Source organism: Macrobrachium nipponense, chromosome 1 (genome assembly GCF_015104395.2).
Source record: "Macrobrachium nipponense isolate FS-2020 chromosome 1, ASM1510439v2, whole genome shotgun sequence".
Classification (NCBI taxonomy): Eukaryota; Metazoa; Arthropoda; class Malacostraca; order Decapoda; family Palaemonidae; genus Macrobrachium; species Macrobrachium nipponense.
This window is the reverse complement of record NC_087200.1, coordinates 127,022,006-127,049,696: the sequence shown is the minus strand read 5'-3', so window position 1 is coordinate 127,049,696 and position 27,691 is coordinate 127,022,006. Positions and strand designations below refer to the sequence as shown.

The window sequence follows — 27,691 nt, the reverse complement described above, 5'->3', positions numbered from 1 at the left end:
TACTGAAAGGGATAGGATGGAGCTCAGTTGTGTAGCTTACCTGCATCGGCCTCCTGTTCAGCGTAGTGACGACCGCGGCCCTCTGCCCACAGGTAGAGGAGAAGAACGAAGGAGGAAGAGAAGCCAGTCACACACACTTTCACTCGCCCATTCTTGCAGTCACACAAGGATGCGATGCTGTTCTGTCCGCTCAGGTGCTGGGTACACTACACAACTTGTTGAGCAGCCATCACAGGTCCCAAGGAAAAAGTGTCCAAGGACCTGTGGGTAATATCCGGAAGGTAGAATGAAGTGAAGGTGGTCTGGTTGGCCCAAACGCCTACTTTCAGAACCTATGCCAGGGAGAAGTTCTTGCGGAACGCAAGGGTTGGACCAATACCTCTGACTTCGTGGGCTCTCAGACGAAGGGTATGGGTGTCGTCACTACCATCCGTGTCGTACGCCCTCCTGATCATCTCCCGCAGCCAGAGAGAGTGTTCTTGGAAACATGTTATTGTCATGATACAATAAAGTTTTATACATACTTACCTGGCAGATATATACTTAGCTATAGACTCCGTCGTCCCCGACAGAAATTCGAATTTCGCGGCACACACTACAGGTAGGTCAGGTGATCTACTGCCCCGCCGCTGGGTGGCGGGAATAGGAACCATTCCCGTTTTCTAATTCAGATTTTCTCTTCCACCTGTCTCCTGAGGGGAGGCTGGGTGGGCCATTTAATCGTATATATCTGCCAGGTAAGTATGTATAAAACTTTATTGTATCATGACAATAACATTTTTATACATTCAACTTCCCTGTCAGATATATACTTAGCTGATTGGCACCTTTGGCGGAGGGTAAGAGACAGCTATTTACTGAATAGACAGGTAAACAACATACGTTGTATGTAATAAAAATAAAAAACCTTGGTTCCTACCTGTGTCAGCGAAAGACTTCATGGCTACTGCCTAGGAGCCTGCATTGCTTCAAGAGCCTCAGCGAGGTAGTGACCTCTTGCTAAGAGTTCTTGATGGTCTGTCAAAGGGGTCATATCCACTTACTCGACAGAACCTTAGGATCTTTGTCAATGGGGTCCTATCCACTTACATGACAAAACACCTTGCCTAATGGCATTATCAACAAGCCCGATACTGATCCTGATCACCTGATCCTATAACCGGGGTCAGTACTATGATTGAAAGGAGTCATCCCCCAACATCCTTTCAAACAACCCAAAAAACTCAACACCAATTTTGTTACAAATAATCATTAAAGAAAACAAAAAACAAAATTATTTAAGGATCCGTATCCACTCCCTGCCCCAGCATAGTATCCGCTGATACATACGGACCAAGAGAAAAACATTTCTCGTATGTTACTTTTACATCCTTTAAATACTGAGTTACATCTCCAATATGTTGCTGCTAAAATGTCCCTCATCGACATATTCTTACTAAAAGATAGGGAAGTTGCAACTGCACGGACTTCGTGAGCTTTACCCCTAAGCAGCTTTAAGGAGTTCTCTTGGCAATTCATGTGAGCTTCTGTTATCACATTCCTGACAAAGATTGCCAGTGCGTTCTTTGACATAGGTCTCTTGGGGTTTCGTACTGCACACCAGAGACTCTGGCGACATCCCTGAAGTTGTGTCTTCTTTTTTAGATAGAACTTCAGGGCCCTGACTGGGCAAAGAGACCTTTCCAACTCTCTACCCACGAGGGGAGAGAGTCCCTTGACTTCGAAACTTCTAGGCCAAGGTTTTGAAGGGTTCTCATTTTTAGCCAGGAATAGATGTTGAAAAGAAACCACTGCAGTCTTTTTTAAAACCCATCCGAGAATCTAAAGCATGCAATTCACTGACCCTCTTGGCAGTTGTGAGGGCCAAAAGGAATATGCACTTTCTCGTAATATCTCTAAACGGGCTTTTATCTGGAGGTTCGAACCTGTCAGAAGTCAAGAACTTGAGGACCACATCCAGGTTCCAACTCGGGGGAGAGAAGATCTCAATTTGGTGGTCTTGAAAGACCTAATGAGATCATGAAGATCTTTATTCTGTTCTATATTCAGGCCTCTGTTCCTGAACACAGCAGAAAGCATGCTCTTATATCCTTTTATAGTAGATACAGCCAACTTCGACTCTTCTCTTAAGAAAAGGAGAAAATCGGCGATTTCGGTCACAGAGGTATTGGAAGAGGACAGCTTCTTCGACCTACACCATCTATGGAAGACTTCCCACTTCGATTGGTAGACCCGCAGGGTAGAGGACCTGCGGGCTCTAGTGATTGTGCTTGCAGCTTTCCTAGAAAAGCCTCTCGCTCTGACCAGTCTTTCGATAGTCGAAAGGCAGTCAGGGAGAGACCGTGGATCCTTTTGTGAAACCTCTCGAAGTGGGGTTGTCTGAGCAGATCTGTCCTTTCTGGAAGAGATCTGGGGAAGTCCACCGTCCATTCCAGTACCTCTGTGAACCAGCTTCGGGAAGGCCAGAAGGGAGCAATGAGAGTCAGTTTTGTTCCCTTCGATGCAACAAACTTTCTTAGCACTTCCCCCAGCAACTTGAATGGGGGAAAGGCGTAGGCGTCTATGCCTGACCAGTACATGAGAAGAGCATCGATCGCTATGGCTCTGGGATCTTCTTCCAGAGAGCAGAAGTTGTCCATCCTCCTGGAGAGGAACGTGGCAAACAGGTCGATCTGAGGTTTTCCCCAGAGGGACCAAAGTTCTTTGCACACTTCTGAGTGGAGTGTCCACTCTGTTGGAAGTACTTTGTTCTTCCTGCTCAACCTGTCTGCTCTTAAATTTTTTACTCCCTGAACAAATCTTGTTCGGAGTATTATGCCCCGTTCCTCCGTCCAGGTCAATAGAGCTCTTGCGATCTCGTATAGTGAGAAAGAGTGAGTGCCCCTCTGATTTCGGATGTAAGCCAGAGCCGTGGTATTGTCCGAGTTGACTTGGACTACCACTCCTCTGACTTCCGATTCGAAGTACTCCAGGGCTAGATGGATGGCCAGGAGTTCCTTCGCATTGATATGCAATGTTACCTGTTCCTTTGTCCAGGTACCTGCCACTTCCTTTGGACCCAATGTTGCTCCCCAACCTGTTTCCGAGGCGTCGGAAAACAACACTAGGAGAGGGTTCCGAATCAAGAGAGACACTCCTTTGTTTCTTCTCAAGGGGGTTAACCACCACTTCAGGTGCGACTTTATCTCCTGTTGAATGGGAAACGAGTCTGACAATTCTCCTGTCTTCTGACTCCACATTCTTCTCAGATAGAACTGCAGAGGTCTGAGGTTCAATCTCCCAAGGGAAACGAACTGCTCCAACGAGGAAAGGGTACCCAAGAGACTGAGCCATTCCCTCGCCGAACTTCGTTCTTTCGCTAAGAAGTTTGAGACTTTTTCCAAGCCTCGAGCAATTCTCTCTTGCGATGGAAAAGCTCGAAAACCCCGAGAATCCATCTGAATCCCCAGATAGACCATGTTCTGTCTGGGGATCAATTGTGATTTCTCGAGGTTTACGAGTAGTCCGAGTGATTGCGTCAGTTCTAATGTCGTCTCCAGGTCCTTCAAGCACTGATGTTCCAACTTTGCTCTTATGAGCCAATCGTCTAGATAAAGAGATATGCTTATCCCTTTCAGATGTAGCCATCTCGCAACGTTCCTCATTAGGCTCGTGAAAACTTGAGGAGCTGTAGATAGGCCGAAGCACAGGGCCCTGAATTGGAAAATTCTGCCCTGTATCATAAAGCGAAGATACTTCTTCGATGCGGGATGCAGGGGGACATGAAAGTAAGCATCCTGTAGATCCAGGGAGACCATCCAATCTCCGGGACGGAGAGCCGCAAGAACCGATTTGGATGTTTCCATAGAGAACTTTGTGTTCTCTACGAATTGGTTCAATGCGCTCACATCCAGAACCGGTCTCCGCCCCCCCGAGGATTTCGGAACCAGAAAAAGACGGTTGTAGAATCCCCGGGAATGCGGATCCCGGACCAATTCGATGGCCTCCTTTGGCAACATCTGCTCTACAAGGAGTAAAAGTGCTTCTCTCATGGCCGGGTCCCTGTACTTCGCCGACAGTTCCCTCGGGGGTCGTCGTTAAGGGAGGTCTGTCTCGAAAGGGGATAAGATATCCCTTCCTCACTACGGAGAGGGACCAGCTGTCTGCCTCTCTCACTGTCCATTCTTCCGAAAATTTCAGAAGTCTGGCTCCTACTGGTGCTTGAAGGACTGGAATATCACTTAGATTTCTTGATAGGTCTGAATGCAGACCTACCTCTTTTCGGTATTTCTCTCTTCTTCGAGGAGGGTCGAGAAGAGGAACTCCCCCATGTGGTTTTAGCTGATGATAAAGCTTGCCTCCTCGAAGAGTCAACCAAATTCGAAAAGTCTGCTTCGGCCGAGGTCGGGAGAGCAAGACCCAACGATTCTCCTGTCTCATACCAAATACCTCTCCTTCCTGATAGTTTGGAAGGAGGGCAGGCAAAGACGGTTTTCCCCACCTCCTCCTTGGATTTAAACCAGTTTTCAACAAACCGCTGAGCCTTCTTCATAGAAATGGTCGGTTTCATCTTTAAGAAAGAGGACGATTTCGAGATCTTGATGCTCGTGAACAAAGATCTAGGCGAAGGAGGAGCGGCAGGACTAAAAGAATCTCCAAACTCTGATAAACCCGCAGCTGTATGATCTTCAGAGTCCGAAACATCTTCTAACTCTTGTTCAATCTCCATGGGGGAAGAGGGACCAACCAAAGAGGATTGTTTCTTATCGATAGAGGACGAGTCTCTCGCAACGTCTACACCGCCCTTACAAGAGCAACGGCCGCCTGTGCGACAACTTGCGTCCTTACTAGGGAGAGGCTGATCCTGTGAAAAGACTCTCTCATAATCTCTCTCCTGGCATGAGCGATGGCCGCCTGTGTGACGTCTCTCTCTCTTGTCAGAAGAAGGATGTCCTCCCAAATCGCTCTTAACAGGAAAAGCTCTATCCCGACAGGGGCTACGGCCGCCCGTGCGACGTCTGGAGTCCCTGTCAGGTAAAGGCTGATCCTGCTCAAAGCTAAAAGAAGCCTCTTGATTAATGTCTCTTCGAACAATTGAAGATGTCGATTGTGGCGCTTGGCGCCTGGCTGGCGCTTCTGGCGCATTGCGCCAGGCTGGCGCTTCTGGTGCATTACGCCAGGTTGGTGCTTTTGGCGCTATTCTCCTACTTCCTGTCCGAGGAGTAGAGTACGCAAATTTTGTGCCAGAAACGTCCGTTCTTCCCGTCGATCTCTTTATCGGCAGGAAAGAGTCCTTTCTTCTTGGAGCATCCTTTTTAAGAACTCCTACTAAAGAGGAGATCTGTTCCTGCATTTTTAAGAGAATCTTAGTAGCAGCATTCTCTTCTTCTTTGTCCGATGTCGGTGAAGGAGGTCTAGAGGAGGAAGGAGACTCCGAGTTGAGAGCTGGTATATTCTTAGCTCTTTTCCTTTCACATGGCGATTCTTCAGGGAAACACTCTGGACTTGAATCCTGAGTTGGAGCTTTCCAACTCCTTTTCAAGGGGCGTGAAAGTTCGTCAGAACTCCAGCCCTTTCTTTGAGGCAAAGAATCAGATGATGAAAAACACTTTTTAGGATGCTTTTCCTATAGCTATCCTTGGCAGTTCGGGACGCCACAGAATCTGCTGAGGGGACGCCTGATCGGTGGGGATTCTCCATCACCTCCGTAAGGCTTTTGACATTCCTTCTCCTCTGGGCCTGGGAGCTTGAAAGAGGTCTAGGCCTGGGAGCGAGATGAAGCCGATCAGACGCACCCTCCACTGCACTGGGGACACTTACGTCACTTTCACTGCGTTTACCTTGTATAGTTTGCATTTGACGTTCCATCCTTTTGAGTGCAGCTTTCAGATCTGCAATTTCCGTTGCAGGATTTGCAGTCTTTGTAGAACATGAAGAAGTAATTACAAATTTAGGATTAGGTGCTACAGTAATTGGCTCGTTAGAACGAGACCTACTTACGCTTCTGGAGGAAGCCTTCCTAGCCCTATCCATATCTAATTTCCTTAAATAGGAATTTAAAGTCTTCCACTCTTCCTCATTCAAATCTACACATTCATTACAGGTGTTAGTTACAGAGCATTCATTCTGCCTACACCCCTTACAAACTGTGTGAGGGTCTACCGAAGCTTTCGGTAGCCTCACCATACATCCCTCATTCACACACAGTCTTCTAACTGAAAAGCTAGAGTCCGACATTATGAGAAAAATCCAAATCCGAAATCAATAAACAATCCACGAAAGCGTATGCCCAACCAAAGATCCAATACATCACCAATAAAACCGGTCTAGATCAATAGCGATGAAAAAACACGAAAATCAAATCAGGAGGAACAACAACAATGTTGATGTCCCGGCCGACGAAAAAATCTGAATTAGAAAGCGGGACAGACGGAGTCAATAGCTAAGTATATATCTGACAGGGAAGTTGAATGTATAAAATTCTTTTTTGGTAACCCCAGTGCTAACAAAGAGGCGTCGACACTCAGGCCTGAGGTGCCGAGTTCTCTTCAGATAGCGCCATAGCGCCCTCACAGGACAAAGCAGCATCTCATCCGCATCATTATCGATGAAATCCTTCAAAAAGGGGATCGTGAAAGACTCGAACCGGTCGTTAGGGACCGAAGGCTCCTGAGTCTTCGCTACGAAGTTCGGGACGAAATTGAGCGTCATGGATCCCCATCCCCTGGAATGCTTGACGTTGAAGGAAAGACCATGAAGTTCCCCTACTCTCTTAGCCGATGCCAGGGCCAGCAGGAAGAGGGTCTTGAGGGTCAGATTCCTGTCTGACGACTCTTGGAGTGGCTCGAAGGGTCTGCGAGTCAAACTCCTAAGGACGAGAGTCACATCCCACCCCAGGGGCCTGAGTTCCCTGGGTGGGCAAGACCTCTCGAAGCTCTTCATCAGGAGGGAGATCTCGAAAGAAGAGGAGATATCCACACCTCGCAGTTTAAGGACTAGGGCCAGGGCGGCTCTGTATCCTTTAACTGCAGAGACAGAGAGGAGCTTCTCTCGGCAAAGGAAGCCAAGGAAATTCACTACCTGCTGAAGAGTGGCTCTGAGAGGAGAGAGACCCCGTCCACGACACCAACCACAGAAGACAGACCACTTCCCCTGGTAGACAGCTGCTGAGGACTGTCTGAGGTATCCAGCCATCTCTGTTGCTGCGCTGCAAGAAAAGCCTCTCGCTCGCAAGAGATGGTGGATAACAGCCAGCTGTGAAGACACAGGAGGTTGTGCCAGGGGGGAATCTCTCTCCGTGCTTTGGCAAGCAGAGCCAGCAGGTCAGGGTACCAGCCGTTTGGGCGCCACCAGGATCATACCAAGGTTCGCGGTGAATAGCGCCCTGCTGATCACTTTGCGAATCAGACAGAACGGGGGAAAGGCGTAGACAAAGAGGTTGTCCCACGGATGTTGAAGAGCATCCTCTGCAGCTGCCCATGGGTCCGACACAACTGAGTAGAAAACCTGGAGTTTTCTGTTGTGCCGGGTGGCGAACAGACCCACGCCTGGTTGAAGAGCCTTTCCGCCACGTCTGGATGAAGGGACCATTCGGTTCCTATCACCTGATCCCGACGGCTGAGCTTGTCGGCTACCACATTCCTCTTGCCTGGAATGTAGTGGACCGACAGCTCTACTGAGTGTGCCACGGCCCACTCGTGCACCTGCAACGCCAACTGGTGCAGCGGGAGGGATATAGGCCCCCCTGCTTGTTGACGTACGCCACTACCGTAGTGTTGTCGCTCATCAACCCCACCGAGTGTCCCACCAGACTGTCCCGGAACTCTTGGAGAGCGAGGAACGCTGCCTTGAGCTCCAGGACGTTGATGTGAAGGTGCTTGTCGCGATGGTCCTACACGCCTGCAGTCAGCAACTCCTCCAGGAGCCATACGAGGGAGCTGAGGTGGAGGGAGAAAAGAAGACGACGTGTCTGTAACCAAGGGCGTAGCCGGAGAACCCTCTGACGACTCCTTAGCCGGCTTACGCGGCTTCTTCCTCCCCCCATAGCGCTCCCACTGCTCCTCCGACCAAAACACACAAACATCACGTCTCGGTGCGAGAGTATTCCCGCCCTCTACACCGAGTACAAAACTCATAAGGATCAACCTCAACAGATGATCGGAAGGCCCTCCACACCAGGGCACAATCTGCGGCTGTAAGGGGGGGGTGAGGGGGTCTCTCCGGCTCTTGGGATTCCATTTCGAATCACAATCACAATACTCACTGTATGAAATACAAAAACACACACGTACTTACGTATATCCTTGCACAAATACACACAGTAAGAGAGAAAGAATAAAGCCTTCACGCAGTGAAGCAAACAAGCATACGACAAGAAGTGGGCAGAGAGGCGAGCAACACGTCCATCCACCTACGCGGCCGAAAGCAAAGTGACTCCTCTCCTCGCAGTCGAGCTGACCGCCAACTGCCGGACAAGTAGTTAACTACCGAACCCCCTTGTTCGAAGCTTACGACCGGTTCAGCTGCCGCCAAGTACCTTCCTATTGTTAAAGGGTTTGTATACGTATCGGAACAACTAAAATCTTACTAATTTATATTAATATTAATAATCACAGTGTAACGTGTTTACTTCTAAGTATTTACATTTAATTTTACTCCACACTCGAGTACTTTCAGCCCTTGACCCAGGCTGACAACCTATACATCTCTAGAAAATGGGCCACATATATGTAGTGCCAGAAAGTACTCGAGTGTGGAGTAAAATTAAATGTAAATACTTAGAAGTAAAAATGTTACATGGTGATTTTGTGGGTTTCTTTTTCAATCTTCAGAAGAAAACTGAAAGAAGTTTTTGTTTGGTTCATTAATATTAATATTTTGAAAATTAGTAAATAATTTATTTATCATACAAAAAACATACATCGCTGTAAGAGAGAGAATTATTATTGTTATTATGATATCATTTAATCTTATTAAACTTACTAATACAGTATTGATCAATATTAATATTTTAAAATTAGTAAATCATTTTTGTATCATAAAAATGTATTTAGGCATGAAAATAACATCAAAATACACTAATTAGTGATTATTTATCATCGGAAAACCCTGCGAATAGACGAATTCCCCGCAAATAATGGGTAGATATGGTCCAGAGAGAAATCTGGGAATCAGTGAGTCTGCGAACCCTGAGAACGTGAATACGGGGGCCCACTCTATTTAGAAATCTTGGTGAGTCCTTTCTAAATTACTGAAAATAAGCTACAAATCACTGATGAAAATAAAATAATTCCTAAAATTATAGTCGACCCCAGATAACTATAAGTTATCCTTTCTGGTCTCACTAAGATTTCTAAATAGTAAATCACTGAAAATACACTACAAATCATTGATGAGAATAAAATAATTCCTAAAATCTTGGTTGACCCACGCTATTTGTGGACTCACATTTCGCGGACCCACCTATTCATGGATTTTTCCATGGACCATATATGGCCATTATTTGCAGTATTTTTCACAGAGAAATATTCACAAATTACTGTATTTTCATTTAATTTTCATAACTAAATCCACTTTTGTGATAAAAGTTATAAAATACTCAGATATAAGCATTTATAGAAGTTTTCTGTTATAACAATCAAAATGGGCAGTTCTAAGCATTTTGAGAGGGGTTTCAAGTATTCAGAGATTTTAGCTATTTGCATGGGGGTGTGTGGTACCAATCCCCCATGAATATGGGAGTCTACTCTAATCTTGACATCTTAAAAACAACTGAATAATGATTGATGTGACTCACCTAACATTCCCCAAGCAATTTGTCAGCTTCTGCGCACTTTCTTTATAGTCCCCATCAGATCGAGAATAACGAAGGCTCATAGAATACATATTTTCAAAAACCTGTAAAATAAAGTTTCCAAATTATATGTCAGAAAAATTACAGTGTACATTCACATTTCACACCTTAATACTACATTTCCAGCTTTGCCAACTTTTCTTAATAAAAGATAAGGACGTTTATGAACGCGTAAATTTGCGCACATTGTCTGGAAACATAAGCAGAAGTACAGTCCAGTAAAAAATTGCAATTTGAACAGGTCCTTTACCTTTGAATGGAATTAAACATGTATAAAAATGGATCTAACAAGGTCATCTGCTACAAAATTTGTGAGTAATACATTGGTTCATTCTTTATGTTGGAGCATCAGCAGTACAGGGTTCTTGAGAAAAGCACAAAATAATGACATTAACCGTTTGCGGATGGGTAACATACACAGTAAGTCAATCGTAAAAAAAAAAAAAAAAAAAAAAAAAAAAAAAAAATCTTTAAGTCGATAGGTGTTTTTGTGAGGAACATCTTGACTAGGCTTCAAAAGACTAATTTGAGTGAGAGAAATGGTTTATCCAGGGAGTAAGAATGCAAATTGGAATGTACTATACTGTCAATATTCCAACTATCCCAAGAATACAAATTGGAATATACATACAATAACCCCACTTTCCCTAGAAGGAAACTTGCAACAGATTTTTACTAAATTCTTACCTGGTGCATACGCATAATTTCATAATACAGTTCATCATAACTTGAGGGAGTTGATAGGAATGTGTCACCGTAGGTAATAAACAAGTTGAAGATATTCATCACCTGCATAATGAAGAGATCCGATATGAGTGTGATATAATTACTCCACAAGAAAAATTAAAATATTTTCTTAAGTACAAACCCCCTGATTTACCAAAACACACATGAAGTTCTTACTCATTATAGCATCAATTGTCATTTTCAAGGCTTAGCAAGCTGTAGTTTGGGGTGGTTTTTATTCATAATCACAAATTTCTAAAATAAAATTGATCGTTTTGATTCAGTTGCCAACATCTGCCACTCATTAGCAGACAATATAGAAGAATCCAACCTGGCTGTTTGTACATTTGTGTTCCAGACCCTTCTCTGGCAGAAAGTTATTCCATGTGTCTCTGGCCTTCATGCAACAGAAATGGGTTGGATAGATGGATGGATTATGAAATTTAGGGACTAGCCTAAGCACTTAAGATCTATTTTGGTCATTCAGCATGAAATGGGGTTGGGATACAGACATACAGTACCATCTAAACAAACAGACAGCTCAGGGGTCTGTCTTTTCCAGTAAAGTACAATGGGTCTACCCTTTCCAATAAGAAACAAATTTCTTCTTCCCACTGACAATGTCATCACAATACTACCCTAAATAACTATAGCTTTGGTACCCCCAAATACTTGAGTCTAGCCTGCAGGCTGATAGAAATTTCAAGACATTAATGTGTTCTACTTCACCAATAATTCATCAAATCAAAGTTACCATCGCGAAAACTGCAGCTGTACATTAGCACACACTTTTTCTATGACCAATGTCATTTGTACTCTACACTGGCTAGCACTGGCTTGCTTGGGTTATCCAGTGTTTTGTTGGCTGCTTTTACGGAGTCTATGACTAATTACATTTAGTTATACTTAAATCACTGTAATTACTCTGCAGGCACGTTTGCAAGAGGTAGCCATTACTTTATAAAGAATAACAGTCCAAAACAGAGGGTGGATTTTTTGTAGGGTTATTTAGTTGACAAACTTGATTGCCCTCAAGTATGCTTAAGGGGGCTGGCCGGAACCCCTATATATGGTGGTATAGGGCGAAAAATGCAAAGTCATGAAAAAATTCATGGAGCTTCATATGGCAATTGAGAATACGTATACAAAATATTTCGTCAAAATTCCTCTTACTTTCGTAGTTACAGGGTAATTAGTTAACGTAACTCAATAAGCCTAAAACATTGATCCGTACAAGAAAATGCAATATTTCTTCTATTATCGTAAATTTTGATAATTATTGTCAATGAAATTGGGAGAAATGGCATCTGTAGACATTCCCCGAGTCGAGAAGGAGACTTCAGGCTCAGCTACCAAGTCCTGTCCTGATTTAGTGCGATCACAGACTTCAAGTAGTCTACACGTTCCATTTCACCTCTGACATTTGCCTGCTTTTACGTATGTTTATGTATGTTTCGGCAAGAATTTCATCATGCCAATGAGGAAAAGACAAGGAAAACATCTCGCTAACATACAGACGAAGAAAAATCGCTCAAGTATTATTACAGAATATCATAATATATGCGTAGTTAGTGAAGAGAGAGGGGAGGGTTGCGAAGTAAGGGTTGCTTAGTAACGCCCCCGTCTTGCTTGACAGCACACGTCACACTGTGCCCAAGGCTACGATCTTTGAGCAAAGAGATCTTCATTTATGATAAATAACAAAGTTTTGGTTTTTTAATACCCAAAATGGAATATGAAATTCATAATAATCATGATTTATTAAATTGTCTTTGTAAAAAAAGAGTACGCCTTCAAGTTTCACCTCTTGACATTCTCTTGCATTTACGTTTGTTTATCTTTGTTTCAGGCACGAATTTCATCATGCCAAAGAGGAAAATACAAGGAAAACATCTCGCTAACATACAGAAGAAGAAAATTCGCTGTAATAAGCCGAGTTAGTAAAGGGGAGAGAGAGAATTGCGTAGGAAGGAGTACCCCATCTTGCCTCAAGCAGTGCCCCAGGCTGCGATATATGAGCAAAGGGATCATCATTTATGATTAAATTATGATAAATAAAATAGTTTTGGTTTATTAATACACAAAAAAGAAATATACATTCATAATAATCATTATTTATTAACATTGTCTTTATAGAAATACGAAGGAAAACTTTGAACGCCCGTATCTCAAAACTATACTTATTGACCTTCAAAATCTATCTTCTCCCTTAGTTTTAAAGCTATAACATTGGAATTTAGTATATAACTCGGAAAGACATTATAGAACAATCAAATAGAGCCCTTTTTTCCAGTTTTTGTTTCGCATTTTTTTAATAAATTTTTTTCTCCTGATTTATAAGGTTTATTTTTTTACCATATTGAAAAATTTATATCTAGCAAAAAAATGACTTTTAGAAAAAAAACTCTCCATTCGATTGGAGGTCTATATCAGGTCTGTATATGGTAGTAATCCCAGGTCTTAATATTAAATATCAAGGGAGGAGATAGAATTTGAAAAATTGTTATTTTCAGGATAAATCGCCCTGGCGTCACAAAACCGAAGGTCAGAGGTGAAAATCATATGCGGTTTGGAGATGTCCCAAGTCACCTTATTAAGTGGTATGAATATCAAAGTCCTGTCCTTAAAAAAGGGCATTAGCCGGCCGGCCCCCTTAAAACCAGTTTACAAAATTATTGTTCTCATTATGCAACTTATGGAATGCAATTTGACTGTGGTATTCAGTAATTATATAGTTAATGCAGTGTCATGATCTTTAAAGTAGAGGAAAGCCTACCCCATGACAGCCTTACCTTGTAATGTGCTACATCACAGTTAAACATAGTTGGCCCAGCAAACAGTGTTCTGTAGATACTTCATTTGTGTGTGTTTAAATTAGACCTTATGTTATTAGGTTCAAACCTGGCTTCAATATGGTTAGAGGATGTGAATTGTGTTCATTTTTAAAATTGACAAAACTTAATAAAACCAAGTAATGTACATGCCTTTAGAGCATGTCATCGTCGGCTTCACGTGTAAAATGTTCTACTCAGTTAGAATACAGCTAAAATCTAATTGGCTGGCTGGCTGCCATGGAGACTTAGACAATGACAGCCTCCTACTGTTCTATTTTTAGACATATGTCATGAATGGCACTACATTTGAACATAGGCATGATTGTGACTATTTGACTGCTGAGAGCAATAATTAGTCAATAACTTGTTTATATAGTTATTTCTTCATGAAAATGCAAATTTATCAATGATTTTAACCCTTTAACACTGATTGGACGTATTTTACGTCAAGATAAATTGTCTGTCGGGTGCCGATTGGATGTATTTTACATCGACATAGAAAAGTTTTTTTTTTAAATTCGCAGAAAAATACTTGTAGGCCTACCAAGCGAAAGCTTTTGAATCACGCGCCTTGGGGGATGCTGGGAGCTCACGGATCTAGGCATTGTTTTGTTTACAATCGTTACGCAGGCGCAAGCGCGAATTTCTTTCTTATCGCAATAAAAAGTATCAGTGACACATCTCAGAAATTATTTCGTCACTGACATAATTTTTGCACCATTTTAAATTAGCTGTTACATGGAGTATTATATATGAAAATGTGTGCAATTTTATGTAGAATACAACTAAAAAATACTCATGATTGTAGCTTTTATCAGTTTTGAAATATCTTCATGTAAATAACGATAAGTGCCAAAATTTGAACATTCGGTCAACTTTGACTTTCCCGAAATGGTAGAAAAACGCAATTGTAAGCTAAAACTCTTATATTTTAGTAATATTCAATCATTTACCTTCATTTTGCAACACATTGGAAGTCTCTAGCACAATATTTTGATTTATGGTGAATTTATGAAAAAACTTTTTCCTTACGTCTGCTCGGTAACTCTTCCGAAAAAATCATACGTGCGATTGTCGTAATGTTTGCACTTTTTTTTTTAAATTAACCGTTACATAAAGTTTTATATATGGAAATGTGTGCAATGTCATGCACAATACAACTAAAAACAACCCATGGTTGTAGCTTTTATCAGTTTTGAAATATTTTCATATAAATAACGCTAAGTGCCAAAATTTCAACCTTCGGTCAACTTTGACTCTACTGAAATGGTCGAAAAACGCAATTGCAAGCTAAAACTCTTTTATTCTAGTAATATTCAATCATTTACCTTCATTTTGCAACAAATTGGAAGTCTCTTGCACAATATTTTGTTTTATGGTGAATTTATGAAAAAAAAAAAAAAAAAAAAAAAAAATCCTTACGTCCAAGCGGTAACTCTTCCGCAAAAATCATACGTGCGATTATCGTAATGTTTGCACCATTTTAAATTAGCCATTACATAAAGTTTTATATATGAAAATGTGCGCAATTTCATGTAGAATACAACGAAAAATAATTGAAGTTTGTAGCTTTTCTCATTTTTGAAATATTTGCATATAAATCGTGATAAATAGGAAAAAAACCACGTTCGGTCAACTTTGACTCTACTGAAATGGTCGTAAAACGTAATTGTAAGGTAAAACTACTACAGTCTAGTAATATTCAGTCATTTATCTTCATTTTGAAACAAATTTGAAGTCTCTAGCACAATATTTAGATTTATGGTGAATTTAAAAAAAAATTTTCCTTCCCTCCGCAGGCGGATTCTCCGCTGCAAATCTCCGAAATGCGTACGTCGCAATCTCATAATATTTGCTCCGTTTCATAATAGGTGTTTCATAGAGTTTTATATATGAAAATGTGCGCAATTTCATGTAGAATATAAAAAAAATAATTGAAGGTTGTAGCTTTTCTCATTTTTTAAATATTTGCATATAACAAAAATTAGACATTCGGTCAACTTTAACTCGTCCGAAATGGTCGAAAACTGCAATTGTAAGCTAAAACTCTTACAGTATACTAATATTGAATCATTTATCTTCATTTTGAAACAAATTGGAAGTCTCTAGAACAATATTTAGATTTATGGTGAATTTTTGAAAAAAAAAACATTCTTACGTCAGAGTGTTACGAATTCATGCATCATTTTGTGATAATATTTTCTCTGTGTTGCCTTGATCATTTTACAATGTGTTATATACCCAAATGATTGCAATTTAGTATAAAATACAAAAAAAATTAACTCAATAGCTTTAACCGTTTTGCTCACGGTGCGATTTGAATACAATTATATATGAAATTTTTTTTCGCTCTATCATATATCGCATTATTTATATATAATAATGATATTTTTTTCATTTCTGATGGTTGCATACTAAACTTCAGGCAATGACAAAAAAAGGGGCCAAAAATGAACTCTTAATCTTGAAAACTAAGCGTGCTTTGATTTTTTGAAAAAAATATTTTTTCTGCTTCGGCGCTCACTCCGAGACCCCCTCGGCATACGGGAGACAATTTTTATTATACCCCTTTGGCGTTAAAGGGTTAACTTTAATACAGTGGTATGAAAAATCCCAGTCTGTCATAGTGATGCGTCATAATTCGTGAATACTGTTCCCAGCCCAACCTCAAATGTACGACTGCATACTGATGACAACATAGTAACAATAAAGAACAACCCTCGCCAAGATTGATATGATAAAAATTTTATCTTATAGTCTTACTTATATGACAACATTTTTATTAATTTGTAATTTTCCTAGCTAACACACTTGAGGTCTTAACATTAGGATAAATCTTCTGGCGTTAGGTGGAAAACTGGTTAAAAACAATAAGAATTGTATATGCAAGGAATCAGTGGCATCTGGCATCCTTCACAGAAACAAGGTGGAAAGAAGTCAGCGACCCAAGACCAACCTTGTGATGTATCAGTTTTTTTTCCAACCCATGGTTAACCAGAAGAGAGGTGGCTAGAGGTGGGCAGTCAATTAAGACTGTATGTTTGCTAGCTATGAAAAACACAAAATAAAAAATCTGACATTTGCTCATATGCAGAATAAACCTGGGTCTTAACATAAGGATAGACTCACATTTGGTGGGAGGTGTGAGAATTCTGAACCAACTGGAGGTTTGGCACACCTGGTCACCATTCAGAGATATGAGAACCCCAAGAAAGGGAACTTAAACCTCTCAACCGTTACATATGTGTGTATCTAACATTCAGACCACTGGGTTAATATACACTGTAGAATTCTGAGATTCATTGCATATATGGAAGTTAAAGAGTTATATCTGTTTGAGTAACAAACCAGGGTAATCGCCTAAAATGGGTTTGTCACTACTCACTTCCCTTACTGGAGAGAGGAAGAAATGTTGCTGAAATGTATACTGTATAGAACATAAACCCTGTAAAAGTATGGATACAACACTCATCTGTATCAAGCCAGTTCCAGTGTATGATGGTTCTGTCTTCACACTGTCCATAGGTAGAGGAGAGAGAGAGAGAGAGAGAGAGAGAGAGAGAAAAGACCAGTCATCTCAATCCTTCTCTCTTTCTTGCAAACTGTCCCACAAGGGGCACTGGATGAGCTGCACAACTTATTGAACAGCCACCACCAGACCCAAGGAAAAAGGTGTCCAAGGACCTGTGTGCAATGTCCTTCAGGTAGGAGGAGGTGAATGAGGTTTAGCCAAGCCAAGAACTAGCATTCAAAATCTTATGAACAGACAAGTTCTTCTTAAATACCAGAGAGGAACTCAATCCTCTAATGCCGTGTGCTCTTGCATGAACAGTATCTGGAGTAGAACTTGACAGTAAGGAGAAGGCTTGCCTAAATCACCTCACGCAACCAAAATGAATTGGTATTCCTGGACATTTCTTTCTTGACATGGCCTGTGCTAACAGTCTCTGATACCTCAGTCTAAGGTGCTAAGTCCTTTTTAGATGATAACGTAGTGCTCTGATGGGATAAAGAAGTAACTCTTAAGGATTGTTGTTAACATAACCCCTAAGGGAAATGACAGAGGAGGTAAATCTGTCATCATGCACTGAGGGGTTCTGAGTCTTAGCAACAAATTCCAGGATAAATTTGAAAGCTACTGACCCCCAACCATTGGTATGCTTTACGTCAAAAGCTAGTCCATGGAGCTCACCCACTTTCTTCGAGGAAGTCAAGGCCAGAAGGAAAACTGTCTTCAAGGTCAAGTTCCTGTTCGAAGATTGACGTAGTCGTTTGTATGGGGCTCGAGTGAGACTACTCAGCACAAGAGGAAGATCCCAGCTAGGAGATTTGAGTTCCCTAAGAGAACATGACTGCTCAAAGCTCTTGACCAACAGAGATCTCCCAAGTTAAAGTTATGTTCACGTCTCTCAAACGAAAAACTAATCCTAAGGCAGCCCTGTAGCCCCTGATACCCAAAACAGAAAGGCATCTTTCTGTTCTGATGAAGATCAGAAAGTTATCTACCTGTTGAACAGAAGTTCTAAGTGAGTTCTGAGTGGAGAGACACCCCATCAACAACAATCATAGTATACGGCCCATTTCCCCCCGTACACGGTTAATGAACATCTGAGATAGCTGGCCATCTGAGTCGCTGCTCTGTGAGAAAAGCCTCTCACTTGCAGGAGATACCGGATAGTCTCCAGCCGTGAAGAGATAAGGGACCTTACCGATTGATGGTATCTCTCTACATGAGGTTGGCAGAGAAGATTGTACAAAGGGGATATTTTTCTCGGAACTGCCAAGAGAAGAAATAAAAGATCTGGGAACCAGTCTGCTTGGGACCACAGAGGAACTACTAGGGTTATCCTGCGATTATGGGAACTCATGACAGACCAGGCAGCATGGGGGAAAGGCGTAAACATCCATGTTGTCCCAAGGATGCTGAAGGGCACACTCTGCTATGGCAAACAGATCAGGGACCACTGAACAATAAACTTCTAACTTCCTGTTGAACCTTGTAGCGAAGAGGTCTATTACTGGTCTCCCTATCAGATGAAAAGGCCTGTCTGCTATCTCCTGATGCACAAGCCACTCCGTACCTTTAACTTGTCCCTGGCGACTTAGCTTGTTGGTCACCACATTCTTCTGCCTGGAAAGTATCTGGCTATGAGCCACCGAATCGTCAACTGCCCACTGGTGCAATTTCACTGTAAACACGTGACAGTTGGCATGAAGTTGAATTCCAATTATTGTGATCATGTTTGTTTTTGTTTTACAGAATATTTTTGTTGAAAATAGAATGTGTTAGTCAACATATGGTCTTAATTGTCTTATTACTATTTCATTATTGATGCTCTTAATCATCTCACATTCATTTAACCCTTTAACGCCGAAGGGGTATAATAAAAATTGTCTCCCGTATGCTGGCGGTGTCTGGGAGTGAGCGCCGAACCGGAAAAAAATGTTTTATTAAAAAAATCAGAGCATGCTTAGTTTTCAAGATTAAGAGTCAATTTTTGGGTCTTTTTTAGTCATTGCGTGACGTTTAATATGCAACCATCAGAAATGAAAAAAAAATATCATTATCATATATAAATAATGGGATATGTGATAGCGCGAACACAAAATTTCATATATAATTGTATTCAAATCGCGCTGTGAGCAAAACGGTTAAAGCTAATGAGTTGATTTTTTTTTACACTAAATTGCAATCATTTTGGTATATAACACATTGTAAAACGATCAAGGCAACACAGAGAAAATATTATCACAAAATGATGCATGAATTCGTAACGCGGGGACGTAAAAAAAAGCCATTTTAAAAATTCACCATAAATCGAAATATTGTGCTAGAGACTTCCTGTTTGTTGCCAAATGAAGGTAATTGATTGAATATTACTAGACTGTAAGTATTGTAGCTTACAATTGCAGTTTTTGACCATTTCGGTCGAGTTAAAGTTGACCGGACGAATTTTTTCTATTTATCGTTATTTATATGAAAATATTTCAAAACTGATAAAAGCTACAACCATAGGTTGTTTTTGGTTGTATTTTACATGAAATTGCGCACATTTTCATATATAAAACTTTATTTAACGGCTAATTTAAAATGGTGCAAACATTACGACAATCAGACAAAAAAATTTATGATATTTTCGGAAGTTACCGCGCGGACGTAAGGAAAAAGTTTATTTCATAAATTCACCATAAATCGAAATATTGTGTTCGAGACTTCCAATTTGCTGAAAAATATTGTGTTCGAGACTTCCAATTTGCTGAAAAATAAATGTAAATGATTGAATATTACAAGAATGTAATGGTTTTAGCTTACAATTGCGTTTTTCGACCATTTCGGTCGAGTCAAAGTTGACCAAATGTTCAAATTTTGGCACTATCGTTATTTATATGAAAATATTTCAAAACTGATAAAAGCTACAACCATGGGTTGTTTTTGATTGTATTCTACATGAAATTGCACACACTTTCATATATAAAACTTTATGTAACGGCTAATTTAAAATGGTGCAAACATTATGACAATTGGACGAAAAAATTTCTGATTTTTTCGGAAGAGTTACCGCGCGGACGTAAGGAAAATTTTTTTTTTTTTCATAAATTCACCATAAATCGAAATATTGTGATAGAGACTTCCAATTTGTTGCAAAATAAAGGCAAATCATTGAATATTACTAGAATAAATGAGTTTTAGCTTACAATTGCGTTTTTCGACCATTTCGGTCGAGTCAAAGTTGACCGAATGTTCAAATTTTGGCACTTATCGTTATTTATATGAAAATATTTCAAAACTGATAAAAGCTACAACCATGGGTTGCTTTTATTTGTATTCTACATAAAATTGTGCACATTTCCATATATAAAACTTTATGTAATGGCTAATTTAAAATGGTGCAAACATTACAACAATCAGACGAAAAAATTTATGATTTTTTCGGAAGAGTTACCGCGCGGACGTAAGGAAAAAGTTTTTTTTCATAAATTCACCATAAATCAAAATATTGTGCTAGAGACTCTCAATGAGTTGAAAAATGAAAGTAAATGATTGAATATTACAATAATATAAGAGTTTTAGCTTACAATTGCGTTTTTCGACCATTTCGGTAGAGTCAAAGTAGACCGAAGGTTGAAATTTTTGCACTTATCGTTATTTATATGAAAATATTTCAAAACTGATAAAAGCTACAACCATGAGTTGTTTTTAGTTGTATTCTACATGAAATTGGGCACATTTCCATGTAACGGCTAATTTAAAATGGTGCAAAAATTGTGTCAAAGTGACAAAATAATTTCTGAGATGTGTCGCTGATACTTTTTAGTGCGATAAGAAAGAAATTTGCGCTTGCGCCTCTGTAATGATTGTAAAGAAAACAACGCCTTGATCCGTGAGCTCCCCTCATCCCCTAAGGCATGTGATTCAAAAGTTTTCGCTGAGTAGGCCTATAACTATTTTTCCGCAAATTTTTAAAAAACCTTTTTTATATCGACGTTTAATACGACCAATCGGCGTTAAAGGGTTAATATTAATATAAATAGTAAACAGCAATGAATAAATAAATATAATAAAAAAATATGAAATAAAGAAAAAATGTTTTTATTGCAGTAGTGATGATTATGATCCTGACCCCACATAAGGATTTTGGATAAAGGATTCTGTACCTGTAGTAACATGAGAATACATACCATATTATTAGATATAGTAAAGTAAAGCATAAATTTCTAGGAGAACCATGGAAAAGATGCATATTCGTTGTTTGTATTTTATAGTATGGTACTAATATGTGAATACATATTGCACTTCAAAAGTCGCAGGATACGTGAATATATAAGATATGTTATAATTAAAATTACATACCTTTTTTTTACAATAAAATTCCAATGCACAGGATAAGAAACTTATGACAAAAGTTTTACCAACCTGATGTGCTAAGTTGAATATGTTCATTTTCTTTGCCAAGTATGACTCATTGGCCACAAGAAACTTTGCCAAAGCAATGAGTGCTGCCCAAAGGTCCTTCCAGTTGTAAGGTAATCTTACTGAATTACGCTTCTGGTAACATAACAATCTGTGGATGATGCTTACATTTTGAAGGAAGAGCTCAATTGGAAGTTTTTTCATCATATGTGACATCATAAACTCTACCATAACATCTGTCAGGAAAGGAAAGAAGAGGTTTTAATGTTTTTGAAATTTTCAAGGGCTAGACTTGAGTAAGCTCATTAATACCTAAATAAGCATATATAAATGATAAGTAAAATTAAAAATTATCATTAAGAACTTAAAACTTTTTTTATGACGTAAGCAAACCTTACATATCAGTGGGGTTGTAAAAAAGAAAGAAAAAAAAAACTCCATGATCCATAAATTATAAACATCTTATTTCTTGAAACATGGTTAACCCTCTTACGCCAATTGGACGTATTAAACGTCGAGTCAAAATGTCTCCCGTATGCCGATTGGACGTATCATATGTCGACTTAAAAAAGCTTTTTTTTTAAATTCGCGGAAAAATACTTATAGGCCTTCCAGCCGAAAACTTTTGAATCACGCGCCTTGGGGGATGCTGGGAGTTCACGGATCAAGGCGTTGTTTTGTTTACAATCGCTAAGCAGGCGCGCAAGCGCGAATTTCTTTCATATCGCACTAAAAAGTATCAGTGACACATCTAAAAAATTATTTCGTCACTTTGACATCATTTTTGCACCATTTTAAATTATCCGATACATGGAGTATTATATATGAAAATGTGTGCAATTTCATGTAGAATACAACAAAAAAATACTCATGATTGTAGCTTTTATCAGTTTTGAAATATTTTCATATAAATAACACTAAGTGCCAAAATTTCAACCTTCGGTCTAATTTGACTCTACCAAAATGGTCGAAAAACGCAATTGTAAGCTAAAACTCTTATATTCTAGTAATATCCAATCATTTGCCTTCATTTTGCAACAAATTGGATGTCTCTAGCACAATATTTCGATTTATGGTGAATTTACGAAAAAACTTTTTCCTTACGTACACGCGGTAACTCTTCCGATAAATTTTTTCGAGTGATTGTCCTAATGTTTGCACCATTTTCAATTTGCCGTTACATAAAGTTTTATATATGGAAATGTGCGCAATGTCATGCACAATACAACTAAAAACAACCCATGGTTCTAGCTTTTATCAGTTTTGAAATATTTTCATATAAACAACGTTAAGTGCAAAAATTTGAACATTCGGTCAACTTTGACTCTACCGAAATGGTCGAAAAATGCAATTGTAAGCTAAAACTCTTATATTCTAGTAATATTCAATCATTTACCTTAATTTTGCAATGAATTTGGAAGTCTTTAGCACAATATTTCGATTTATGGTGAATTTATGAAAAAAACAAAACATTTTCCTTACGTCCGAGCGGTAACTTCCGAAAAAATCAGAATTTTTTTCGTGCGATTGTCGAAATGTTTGCACCATTTAATATTAGCTGTTACATAAAGTTTTATATATAAAAATTGCGCAATTTCATGTAGAATACAACTAAAAATGATTGAAGATTGTAGCTTTTCTCTTTTTTCTAAATATTTGCATATAAATCACGATAAATAGAAAAAAAACCACGTTTGGTCAAATTTGACTCTACCGAAATAGTTGAAAAACGCAATTGTAAGCTAAAACTCTTACAATCTAGTAATATACAGTCATTTATCTTCATTTTGAAACAAATTCGAAGTGTCTAACACAATATTTAGAATTATGGTGAATTTAAAAAAAAAAAACTTTCTTTTCCTCCGCGCGCCGATTTGCGGCTGAAAATCTCTGAAATACGTACGTCGCATTAGCCTAATATTTGCTCCTTTTCATATTAGCCATTTTATAGTTTCTTATATGAAAATGTGCGCAAAATCATGAAGAATACAACAAAAAATAATTGAAGGTTGTATATATAAAAATTTCGACATTCGGTCAATTTTTACTCGTCCGAAATGGTCGAAATCTGCAATTCTAATCTAAAACTCTTACAGTATCGTAATATTCAATCATTTTTCTTCATTTTGAAACAAATTGGAAGTCTCTAGAACAATATTTAGATTTACGGTGAATTTTTTGAAAAAAAAATTTTTTTACATCCGTGCGTTACAAATTCGTGGATCATTTTGTGATAATATTTTTCCGGTGTTGCTTTTATCTTTTTACAATGTATTATATATCAAAATGATTGCAAATTAGTGTACAATACAACGAAAAAGAAAGTAACTCGTTAGCTTTAATCGTTTTTCGCACAGCGCGATTTGAATACAATTATGGATGAATTTTTTTTTTCGCTACCATATATTGCATTATTTACATATGATAATGATTTTTTTTTCATTTCTGATGGTTGCATACTAAACTTCAGGCACTGACAAAAAAAAGGAGCCAAAAATGAACTCTTAATCTTCAAAACTAAGCGCGCTGTGATTTTTTGAAAAAATTATTTTTTCCGCTTCCGTGCTCACTCCAAAACCCCCCTCGGCATACAGGAGAGGTTTTGATTTTTAGGGCTTCAGTGTAAGAGGGTTAACCAAGAAACATTATTCAATATACAAATGAATTATGGAATAGTTTCTTTCAGGCACTAAATACCCTGTAACTAGTGGGAATCTCTTAATAAACTACATTATGGTATCACTTCATAGTTTCTGACAGCATAAGTGATAACTGCAAATAGAGAGTGAAAAGGTTGAAAGGCAGGCAATTCTAATGAAATAATTGAAAATGAATATCGTTATTATATTCAAACTAGATGTAGCCTAGCAATTCCTGGCAGGCAATTACCACTACCATCATTATTAAATTGTTTTTGTTCTATAACATTATATCCAGACTTGGTTGTTAAAAGTGTGGGGGTTCTGTGTTACATCCTGCTTCCTTAAAGAGTCCATCACTTTTCTTATATAAGTGTTTTTCTAGTTGCATGGTTTTCTGCATGAGTTTGGTTACATCAATTTTCAGTTTATTCAAGTTTCACTCTGGATATCTTAATATCATGCCTAGCCTTCCAGTGATTATGGGCACTACCTCCTCTGGCATCTCATAGCCTTCTCAACCCATACTCTGGTCTTCACACGGTACTGCAACATCTATGAGTGACACTTTGTTCTTAGTTTTGTTGATCAGTCAGGTCTGGCCGACATGCTTACATCACCCTGACCATTCTGATACTGTAGTCCATCGAGTAAATTTGCTCCTTGTTTTCTACTATTCCATAAAGCTGGTGTTTTTACCACTTGCTGCTCCATGCTATCTGATATTTCTTGCACAGTCTCAAGTGGAGGGCTTTTTGTCTTTTTCCACTGAACCTGTGCCTTTGCTGAATATTTGCTTGGAATGAGGTATATGGTCTCTTCTTTTCAAATGTATTTCCTACACTTGAATGAGATACTGGTTCCATTTATTGTTCTTTGGATACACCTTATTCTTAGGGCATAATCTTTGTGGTGCCATTACTGTTTGTTCTGCTTCTTTCTTGAGTTCCCCACTCTGGAACCATTGCTATGTTTCATTATTTGTATGGTGCTTTTATGTTGCATGGAACCAGTGGTTATTCAGCAACGGGACCATCGGCTTTACGTGACTTCTGAACCACGTCGAGAGTGAACTTCTATCACCAGAAATACACATCTCTCACTCCTCAATGGAATGGTCGAGAATCAAACCCACGACTACCGAGGTGGGACGCCAATACCATACCAACCACGCAGCTGAGGTGCTATGTTTCATTGTTGGACAATTCTTTGTCTTATGAACTGTCCATGCATGGGTTTCCTGTGCCATTCTTCTATTCTGCTCTTTGTTTCTCTATCTTTAAATACTTCTGAGGTCTTCATTCTCCTTAATCAGGCCTTCCTCCCAATACTTCTCTGCCATTCATCCTCACTGGTCTTCAAATACTATCCCATCATTCAGCTTTTGGTGTTTGACATAATCTCCTATGCTGTATAGGGCTCTTCTTCCTTCTCTAAGCAGTGTGTATAGCCTGTCTACATTTGCTCTAAGTCCTTTCATCTATGATGCAGAGCTGTGAATTATTCCACTCCACTATTCCAATGCTGTACCTGATTATTGGCAATGTCCAGGCATTTATGGCTTTCACCATGTTTCCAAAGTTGAGTTCTGACTTGAGTGTTGCCTTTATTCTCTGCACGTATTCTTTCCTGATCTTTTCCTCCATTTCTTGGAGTTTTAAGGTTAGGAGTTGATTCACCATTTTCAACTTGAGTTGGAAGTTTGAAAATTTTGAAGCTCCAGTATTCAAAGTTGTATCTGAGGCTGAATGTATATCAGGCAACCGTAATCTAGAAGACATGATAGTTGCTTTGAACATTAATGTCAAGGTTGCCCCGTCAGCTCCCCAATTTGTTGTGATTTGAGAATTTTTTTTCATTAACTTAATGCAATTTTTACATTTGCTTTTATATAGACTAAATGGACTTTTTAAAATGAATCAAAGACGAATTGTAAGAATTTTGTTGTCTGATCAATGCATGTGATGACCTCTAATTTTCAAGTCCAGAACACCACTGCTATGTTTTTTCTATGGAGAACTGGTAACTTAATGATGAAGCATGTGTCTACTTTTATTTCCAAATTAACAATGATACGTTTAGCATGTCTCATGATGGATGCTGTGTGATACATAGCAAAATCATCCACGTTAATACTATTTTCAATTCCAAATAGTTGTTGCATCCCATCAACACAACAAATAAAGGTCTCATTGGCAGCTGAAAAATAGGAACTGATCTTGTAATTTAATGGTTCATGAAGTAGCAACTGTAGTGACGACTAAAACCTGCAATGTATATCTCTGTGAACAAATGAAGAGCCAGGAATACTGCCCTCAGTTCCAGGAAGTTATTTGGCTTCCTGTTCACTGTGATCTATTTCCTGTTGCTTACTGACAGACTGTTAGTTGGTGCAAAACTCAGGATTCCAAAACTCAAAGACCTGGAAGAATGCATATCTTGAACTAACTTCAATCCTGGAAATACTGAAGGTTTGCGAGTTATTTCAACTAAGGTAGCAACTAGAGTTGCATCTGGGAGAGTTGCAGTGCTATGAGGAAACTTGGCTGAGAGGACTACCCCCACATCACAGCTACAAGAAATTTGCTTCCAGGAGACAGTTGTACTAGCAGACTGCCTTGGTCTGGAAGGGCGGGAGGGGGGAGATCTAGGCTGCTATTGAATGCTACCGAATACAGTGTAAGTGGAATAGGAAGTTAGAACTTGGCACTGACAACAAGTAGTAGTAAGAACCAAGCATTGAACATATAAAAAAATAGGGATAAAAAGATAAAAAAAATTACAGCACATGAAAGAGCATATCAATATCACATGAGCTACCTCCAGCCTCCTTAGACTTACAGACTTATGTAAAACTAAGTCTTCAATATTATGGACTAATCTTTATTTTTTTCATGGCAATTTCCTTTCTAACTTACAGCAGTAGAAAAGCTCTCTTACCTAAAACTGCACAAGCTAACGGTCGAGCATGAGGCGTTTTTTCTGGAATGACTTTCCGATGTCTCATAGGAAGACGGTGAAGAGGAACAGTGAAAACAAGGTTGGCATCATGTAGAAGAAGATTGCAGTACTGATCTTCCGCTATACAGGTAATAATCACAAAACACAGCTTCACATTATTCAGGCTTTCTTCTGTCTTTGTATCTTGCATCACTATGGAACTAGGTAAATGCATAAAAATCAATTATTAATACAGGTAACTGTGGAAAAGATTGTTGAAAAGCAAACACATTATTTTCAGTCTCACTCATCACAAAAGATGTTACCATAAAAAGTATTGACATTTGAGAGCAAGATAGTATTTATGACCTGTTTTAGGTACTGAAGGGTATGCCTTAAGCTATCAATCTACTCTCTAAATGAATAATGTTTCCATTAACCAGTTTAATAATAGAGAATTTACTGATCAAACTCATACTGGTAAGTTTGTAAAAAATGTATTTACAAAAAATAAAATTTTTCCACACATAGTAACTATACCTATCTTGTAATTGTTCACAAAATTGATACACAAATTTACCCTTCACACCAAACTCAATTAAACAAAACAGTAACATATAACTGGCAGATCCGGAGGAAAGGGGTTTTTGAATGCTGCTGCCTCTGCATGGATATTCATACAAACGCACAAAAACTAATTTTGGTTTGAGATAAAGTTTACAGGGTTATTGAAAGCTACAGAAAGAAATAAACTTTACTTCCCCTTTACCAACAACTTTAAAGGAGTTGGAAACCTACTGTTTAGTCA

General features: G+C 39.1%; 1 protein-coding gene across 3 annotated transcripts in view; it reads right to left on the bottom strand.

The window, feature by feature from the left end:
* LOC135219611 (armadillo-like helical domain-containing protein 3) overlaps positions 1-27,691 on the bottom strand; it is a 166,240-nt gene that overhangs the window by 21,035 nt on the left and 117,514 nt on the right. For all 3 annotated transcript variants that reach the window (XM_064256515.1, XM_064256517.1, XM_064256516.1), the window contains exons 9-12: positions 26,884-27,104; positions 21,308-21,540; positions 10,520-10,621; positions 9,776-9,876 (exon numbers count right to left, since the gene is read on the bottom strand). In XM_064256515.1, coding sequence (XP_064112585.1) covers positions 9,776-9,876; positions 10,520-10,621; positions 21,308-21,540; positions 26,884-27,104 — 657 coding nt within the window. The remainder of the gene's footprint in view (positions 1-9,775; positions 9,877-10,519; positions 10,622-21,307; positions 21,541-26,883; positions 27,105-27,691) is intronic.